The sequence below is a fragment of the Triticum urartu genome, chromosome 6A, assembly GCF_056163025.1.
Source record: "Triticum urartu cultivar PI428250 chromosome 6A, HENAU_Tu73, whole genome shotgun sequence".
Classification (NCBI taxonomy): Eukaryota; Viridiplantae; Streptophyta; class Magnoliopsida; order Poales; family Poaceae; genus Triticum; species Triticum urartu.
The window spans coordinates 26266251-26274859 of record NC_141878.1 but is presented as its reverse complement, the minus strand read 5'-3'; the positions used below and the strand labels follow the sequence as shown (position 1 = coordinate 26274859).

General features: G+C 48.7%; 1 protein-coding gene across 2 annotated transcripts; it reads right to left on the bottom strand.

The window, feature by feature from the left end:
- Positions 1-3167: 3167 nt before the first annotated feature.
- Positions 3168-7811, bottom strand: LOC125515132 (putative protein phosphatase 2C 21). Of its 2 annotated transcripts, none has more exons than XM_048680570.2 (12): positions 7699-7811; positions 7492-7607; positions 6322-6446; positions 6153-6222; positions 5672-5777; positions 5369-5474; positions 4583-4699; positions 4334-4469; positions 4183-4247; positions 4044-4096; positions 3750-3804; positions 3168-3668 (listed from the first exon to the last, which is right to left on the bottom strand). In XM_048680570.2, the coding sequence occupies exons 3-12, from the start codon at positions 6412-6414 to the stop codon at positions 3507-3509; spliced, it is 963 nt and encodes a 320-aa protein (XP_048536527.2). In that variant the 5' UTR covers positions 6415-6446; positions 7492-7607; positions 7699-7811; the 3' UTR covers positions 3168-3506. The 2 variants fall into 2 exon arrangements, with proteins under 2 accessions (XP_048536527.2, XP_048536526.2); XM_048680569.2 differs by having other exon boundaries at positions 6322-6430.
- Positions 7812-8609: the final 798 nt, after the last annotated feature.

Here is an 8609-nt window from a genome sequence, read left to right as displayed (position 1 = left end):
CAAGCTCACTAGCTGGAGCACGCGAACCGTTGGCAACGTTCGCCTCAAGCTTGCAATCTCCAGGGAGCTCCTTCTCAGGCTTGACACGGCGCAGGAGAGCCGACCCCTGTCCCCACACGAAGACTGGCTCCGTCGGCAGATCAAGGCCTCCTACCTCGGCCTTGCCTCTCTTGAGCGCACCATCGCCCGACAGCGCGCGCGCATCGCGACCCTCAAAGACGGCGACACCAACACCTCTTTCTTCCATCGGCAATGTACCTATCGCCAGCAGAAGAATCGGATACACAGCCTCACAGTGGACGGTGCCCCGATCTCCACCCCCTGTGACATGGCGGCCGCGGCCTACGCACACTTCGACGCCCTGCTCGGCCGCGGGACACCCCGCGATTGCAGCCTCGACCTCTCCAAGTTGATCACGCCCACAAACCTCGACGACCTCGACGCCCCATTCGACGCCGAGGAAATCTGGAACGCGGTAAAACGCCTCCCTGCTCGGAAGGCTCCCGGCCCGGACGGCTACAACGCCGAATTCTTGCGCGCGTGCTGGCCCATCGTCCGGCAAGACTTCGTCGACGTTTTCCAACGGCTATATGAGATGCGCGGCCAAGGCTTCTGCTCCCTCAATCAGGCTCTGCTCACCCTGCTCCCGAAGCGCGCGGACACACACGGCCTTGGCGACTTTAGGCCCATCAGCCTAATTCACGTCATCGCCAAAATCTTCGCCAAGGTTCTCTCGCTCCGCCTCGTGCCGAAGCTTTGTAGCCTCGTCAGCACCTGCCAGAACGCATTCATCCCCAGGCGCAGCCTGCACGACAACTTCATCTTCGTGCGCCAGTCCGCGCGCCTTCTGCACCAACTTGGGGCCCCTCGCGCCCTCCTTAAGCTGGACCTGGCCCGTGCCTTCGACACCATCAGCTGGCCATTCTTATTCGAGGTCCTCCGATAGTACGGCTTTGGCCACCGCTTCATGGAGTGGATTGCCATATTGCTCTCCTCGGCCAGCACAAAGGTGCTCATCAACGGAGACCCCCCCCCCCCATCTGGCACCGATGTGGCCTCCGCCAAGGCGATCCCGTGTCCCCGCAGCTATTCGTCCTCGCCGTCGACACGCTCGGTCGCCTCCTCCGCTGTGCCACGGAGCTGGGCGTCCTACAGCGGCTGCACCCCCGGCGCCCGGTCCCCTCGGTCTCCCTCTACGCTGACGACGTGATCCTATTCTGCCACCCCACCGTCGGCGACATCACGGCCGTCAAGAGCATCCTGCTCCTCTTCGGCCGAGCTTCAGGCCTCCTCATCAACTATGCCAAAAGCTCCGCCACCTTGATCCGATGCGCCGCTGATGAGGTCGCGCCCGCGGTCAACCTGCTGGGCTGCCCCCTCGCCGAGTTCCCGATCACATATCTGGGCATCCCCCTAAGTCTGCATCGCCCCACGGCCATACAGCTACAGCCCGTCGTCGACAAAACGGCCGGCATGCTACCCACCTGGAAGGCGCATCTCATGAACAAAGTCGGCCGCCTCGCGTTCGTCAAGGCCATCCTCAGCGCAATCCCGATTCACCAGCTACTTGCTCTCGCGCCCCCCAAGAAGACCATCCGGGCACTCGAGAAAATTCAGCGAGGCTTCTTGTGGGCTGGGCGCGCGGAGGCAAACGAAGGTCACTGCCACATCAACTGGCAACGCGTCGCTAGGCCGCTCCCGCTTGGTGGCCTCGGCGTGCGCGATCTTGGCCGTACCAGCCTCGCGCTCCGCACCCGCTGGTTGTGGTTCAGCTGCACGGACAGCACCAGAGCATGGGCCGGCCTCGACCTGCAGTTCACTGGCGAGGAGCGTGCCTTCTTCTTCGCATCTACCACCATGCAGCTAGGGAACGGCACGGAGGCCCTTTTCTGGGAAGACCGATGGATTGGCGGGAGTTCTGTTTGTGAGATTGCGCCGCTCCTCTACGCGCACATTCCCAAGCGCCGCCGCAAGCTTAGGACCGTTGCCGATGGACTCCAGGCCAACCAATGGGCACGGGACATTCGCGGCACGATCAGCATGCACAAGATCGGACAATACCTACAGCTCTGGCAGGCCATCAACGCCACGACCCTCTCCGGCGAGCCAGACCGCCTCATCTGGAAGTGGAACACAAGCGGCATCGTCTACTCCGCCAAATCGGCCTACCTCGCCACCTTCAACGGTTCCATGCGCTGCGACGCATGGAAGCTCACCTGGAAGAACTGGGCGCCCCCGCGCGTCCGTTTCTTCCACTGGCTCGCCCGCCTGGACCGGTGCTGGACAGCCGACCGCCTCGCCAGTCGCGGCCTGCAGCACCCCGCATGATGCCTCCTCTGCGACCAAGCCCCCGAATCCATGCACCACCTCATCCTCGCCTGCCCATTCGCCAGGCAGATCTGGCACGACGTACTGCACTGGCTCAGACTCCCCTGCACCCCGCCCGACCGAGAGATCTCTCTCAATGATTGGTGGCGCACGGCGCGACATGACACCCCAATGCCCATGCGCAAGGGCCTCGCCTCCGTGACCCTCCTCGTCCCATGGATGATATGGAAGCACCGCAACGATTGCGTCTTCAACAGAGGCCAACCCTCGACGTCCGACTTGCTCACGAAGATCAAAGATGAGGCCGCCCTTTGGGCCAAAGCCGGCGCCCTAGGGCTTCGTGCCATCTTGCCGCAAACTTGGGACGTGCACTGATGTGCCCCCAGACACTGTAATTCCCTCCTAGGAGGATTGTAACCGAGACTCCCTTCCTTTCCAAAGCAATGAAATGCAAGCCCTTCTTGCGTTTTCCTGGAAAAAAAACGTGCTCAGAAAATGGCTCAATGTTTTTTGCCACTATCAAATTTTCGGTTCAGTGCAAAATGTCACGAAAGTAAAGTGGTGGTTTTCAGTCAATCGTGTGGTTCCATTTAACTCCCGCAGAGTTGGTGGTTATTTGTAGGTGGCAACCTGTTACACTAGCCACAAATTGTGATGGTTTTAAGCAATATACTCGTTAAAAAGATGACGTGCTCTAGAGCTCTACGAGTAAGTAAATGATCTTCATTTGGCATTGCTGATGGATTCTAGTTTTGTTACTTACACTAGGCTGGGGTTAATATATAGAATAGCAAACAAGAATTCTGAAGGCGGTGAGCAACTACAGAAGCACTAGTCGATCTACAGAAACAAGAATTCAATGCGATTCAGATTCAGAAAGGCATAGTACTCTGCAACACATAGGAATTCTTAGAAACTACAGTATCAGGTCAAACGCGGAAAACTAAGCGCGTGAAGAACCCAACTCCAAAGCAAAATCTCTTAAACAGATCTCAGTAAGCATGCACCAATCAGTACTAGTGTAAGCTGAACAACTCGTACCTACGCCATGTTATCATCATTCTCGTATGGCATCACATCAAGACATGAAACATATAGCACTGCAGAACTTCCAGGCCCATGAGCTCCCTCTATCCTCTCGATCAAGACTCCACTCAGAGCTCCCTACGTGCAGCTCGCTAGCCAACCACGGGCACAGGCAAGTTGGTGGGAGCAGGCGGGACCGGACGTGGGAGCCTGGCACTCGGCTTGAAGTAAACCAGTATCAGCGTCAAGTTGTCCACCGGGTTGCGGCAAAGATTCAGAAGCTTATCGCACATGCTAGCAACACTATAGCTCCCCTGTGTTGACACAACATATTTGTTAGGCATAAGCCACATCAATTAACAACAGCAAAAATGAATGAGTAAAAAAGGGCTTACAGAATACTGCCTCAAATACTTGACAGCCATCTCACTTGATATAGGAGTGGTATCCCTGAAAGGGGGAGGGGAACAAAAAAGTCCAATGTTTTAGCATTAAGAGCAATATAAATGATGTCTGAAAGCATTCCCCCAGCTGAGTAGAATACTACGGCACAAGATATGTTATTCCACAACTTCAGATGATCTTATTGGTGTGAATGTTTTATGAACTGATAAGATTATTAATTAAGCTCTTGCAAGATGAATAAAGCACACATTTCAAGTAACCACTTATTTTAGCAGGGGACTAACCAGAATGCGCGATTTGCTATAAGAAGATACTCGGTATCATGAGTGATGTCCGCCTAGCAAAAAAATTTGATTCCCATTATAACACACCCATGGAAACAAGTTTTTATACTCCACGAACACCTTTAAACAACAAACTTACAATGTGCATGTCTGGAATACATGTCACAATATGTCCTGCAGAAGGTGGCTTGAAACGGAAGGTACCTGAAATGCAAGTATGCAAAATGTCAGTGCAGTGAAACTAATGCAATTATGCAACCGACCAAAAAGAAAATCAAGTAAGTCTATACCAATAGCTCTTGTCAAAGGAAGTATCCCATTAACAAGATCAGCGCCACCTACGTTGAGTAGTTGCCCTCCAGCAGTTTTAATTCTGTTCCTTTCATCCTGATTTTCTGGCGTGTGGTTGGTCGATAACTCAGTTGCCTTTAGATTAATTGAAATACGAAGAGTTCTTAGATACTCATTGAAAACATTTCTCATGAGAAAGAGTTGGACAATTAAGTATTAGAAATTTGATAATGAAACTGTCACTATACCTGCCGACTATCATCCCTTGAGAGTACACAACAAGAGTCGCCAACATTCCCAAGAATGATCTGGTTTCCTCTAATGAGAACCACGCATGCTGTGCTCCCTTCCATGTATGGAGTTCCCTTCAATATAAGAGCAAATCAAACAGATGAGTAATTCGAACTCATGAAATAGTTATTTCTCATGTCATACCTAAATTTTGGCAGTATGATAAAACAACCGAGGTGTAATAACCAAGAAGAGTTTAGGATGGAACTTTGGAATTTCATTCTCTCCCTAGTCCACGACATTCACTAGTTCTACTCCTACTTTGTGGATCTTTCCTGCCCCAATTCCCTACTCCTAGACTCTCATACTAGTGCCTTTGAATCTATGGGATAGGCAAATAGTCATGCTCTGTACATATTGTAACAATGTAATTGTATTTTACCCCTTTGTTATTAATATACAACTGTAGGAGTTTTTATACAGTCCTTAAGGGCTCAAAAAAAAAAACCGAGAACTTAGAGAATTTGTCTTTAACTCGGTAAACTGGGCACAACTAACTATTCTAACTTCCAACTTAGAAGTTAGGCAAAGGAGTAAAGCCTCCATATACATACCACTTCCAACTCAGATTCACATCTTAAATAGGTAAAGTAGAGCCTTCATAATCCTATTACAGCAATTGATCCCTTCCAGTCCATTTATATGAATAACAGCATGCATATTATCCAAAAGATAGAATCCTAATCAACTTCTTCAAAACTCAATCTTGCAGAATTACTTGATAATCATGGAAGAAACCAAACCTGGACACGAGGGGCAGTGCTGGGAAAACATAGCAATTTGACACCGACACCAGGAGGGTTCGCCAATGTCCTCCAGTCATCATTTTGGTCCAGTTGCTCGTCCATTCTACAACAAATTAAGAAGGAACAATGTTACAGATTTCAGTGCCTCATCCAGATTATCCTTATAATATCCATGAATGTTACAAATAAAGAAGGAACAATGTTACAAATTAAGAAGTAGCAATGTTATGTATTTCACTGCCTCCAACAAAGGAGAACAGTTATGCAGCCTGAATGTTGACTACATGATTGTTAAATAACCTGGTAAACGCACGCTTCAGTGCCACATCCAAATTATCCTTATAATCTCCATCGTTTACCAGCACTCTATGGAAGTTGTTAGCGCAATACAATGCTACATCAGCTCCTGAAACACAAAATGCATAGCTCAATCTGGCATTTTCATAACAAGAATGCAAAACCAATATAATGCGCTAGAAGCTTATATCCAAAAGAATGTAATGAACATGACTAGCTGAATTTCCTTCAATATGTATCACTTGAAAGAAATGGTACACACAACATAGTGAGAATCTTTTATACATCCATGACCCTTCCCCTCTATCAGAGAAAAAGAGATCAAAAGGAATGTTCGGATTATTCGTCACAAATCACAACACTTGCTAAAAAAAATGAAACTCCAAGACATTACTCAATGCACAATTCAAATCTGGAAACAATGATTATGCTACAGATTGAAGATTCAGAATTGTTGTAACAAGGTCAGAAATCATAATCAAACCTCCATGGCCATCATAAACACCGAAGAATGATGTGGAGCTGGAGCCATCTAAATCAAGGATAGTGCAATGCTGAAAAAGTAAGGGAGAAAACTAAAGTTAGGATTTCACCACATTACTTCATCGCTCACAGCATTTTACTAGACTGGTGCGAAATGGTGCAATACTCACAACGTTTTCAACTTTTGAGTTTGATCCTTTCCTAGATCCCGCAGCATATTCGATCGAGCTATTCTCATGGCTCAGAGACGGACCTTGACCCATGGTGGGTTCGCTTTTGCTGAAACAATTATATACTAAAATCTACTCAGCGATCATAAGTATAACCTCATACTTCTCTCCAGTGCATCCATCTAAAAACAATTGTTCATGAAATACACTATGGATGAAATGCGAACTCTGCTTGGTGAAGGGGCGAGGCGAGGAGAAGCCCTTACGGGTTGCACACAGATTGGGCTAAGCAACACCCTAGAAGCAGGTCAAGTGAAATTGCATACTACTCACTAAGAAAATCACCAGAGCTCAACCAATCATTTGCCATATCTGCTTGGTATGAACTAAGAAACAAATACAGCCATGGCGCCATAAACAAGCATTCATGAATCACACCAATAACTAAGAACTCAAGTAATCTATACATTATAACATATGAATCTCAACATCAGCAGGTGACATGATTACAAATGGTTTAGAGCAGGAACCAACTAGTACTTGAACAATTAACTTTGTGGAAGCAACTGAATATTGACACCAGCAAGGTGAGATATATCTACATATAATGGGTCAGCAACCAATTTTTCGCACAGACTAGGAAAATTATAAGGATTGGTACCATTAGGAAGCATTCATGAACCATACCAGCAAGTAGGAACGTGAGTAACTATATATTATAGCAAACGAATCTTGACATCAGCAGGTGATTCAGTTACAAATGCATGGACAGACAGAATCTGTCATCGTAGAAGGAACATCACACAGCAGAACTCATGCTACAGCAATGTCATGGGCTAAGCAACGCAATAGAAACATGTCAAGTGACATTACATGCCACTTAGTAAGAAGATCACCATCTAGAGCACTAAGCAGCAATCAGGCTCCTTGCCGAACCCTCCCCATCCAAATCCCCTTGCTGAACCCTCCCCTTCCTCGAGTACAGACATTTATAAAATCACACGAATAACTAAGAACAGCCGGCTCGCTGATTCAGCTCACAACTTTCCCGGAAAAAATTCCGATCCCAAATCCGAACATTCACCCTGGAGCGTACGGTACCCAGCCGAAAATGCGTGCCCTCTGCTGCTGCGGGAGGGGAGGGGGAAGGAGGGGGGGCGTGCTTCTCACCTGGACCTGCGGACGTGCGGAAGCGGGACGAGCAGCGGATTCCGCGGCGAGGGGGGCCGCCGCGCTGAGCTCGCCGGAGAGGAGGAGGGAGGCGGCGGTGCCTGCGGCTGCGGCTCCTGTGAGGAACAACGACAGCTCTGGTTGATGAAGCACCAAACCCTAGGAGGGGGGAGGAGTAGGTAGGGGAGGAGTAGGCCGGCGGCTAACCTGCGGAGTGGAGACGCAACCGACGCCGACGACGACGACGACGTCTCCCTCCCCTCCCGCGAAGCCAAGTGAGAGCACCGCGTCCTCGGCCTCTGCTGTAGACGAAACGGGACGTGGTTGGGCTCGGCTCGGGTCCCCAAGCAGTCTACTGGGCCAGTCTTGGCGGAAAGAGGCCCGGCCCGAGCATCGCAGTGACCTGGCACAGCCCAAACCAGAGACTGTCGTTTTCGTCGATGAGCATACTATAAGGCCCAGTTGTCTCAAAAAAAAACTATAAGGCCCAGTTCTTTTGAGCAGATTATCGAAAATCTTGAGCGAAACTAACTCGACTTTGTGAGGGGGGGTGGGTACATGTCTGACCACTGACAATGTCACAGATCGGTTCGCACGTAGTCATTCTATCATTAACAAAAAGTTTCATGAGATTTTGAAGTGTGTAAACCGCATGGCCGATGATTACATTACACCAATTGATCCAACTTTCTTTAGACCTCACCCAATACTTACAAGAAAAGTTTTGGCCTTCTTTTCGAACATGCTATTGGAGCCATAGATGGAGAACACATTCAAGTGGTTGTGACCAATGAGTTGGAGCTCCAACACAGGAATAGGAAAGGTTACACAAGTGAAAATGTTGTGATTTTGATATGAGGTTCACGTTTGTTGTTCTTGGATGGCTCAGATCTGTTCATGACACACATGTATGGAGCGATGATAGGATGTGGAGTTTTTAAGCTCGAGCTCAAATGCTCCTGCATGAATAGTAAATTAAAAAATTAAAAAAATATTAAAATTCTAATTTTTTTTTGTGGCAGACTTTAAAGAATTTTTGGAGTGCATGTAAAAATTCATCACAAAATTACATCTGTGCAAGGCGTGGTAAAAAAACAAAACCGGTACTCTAAAAATGT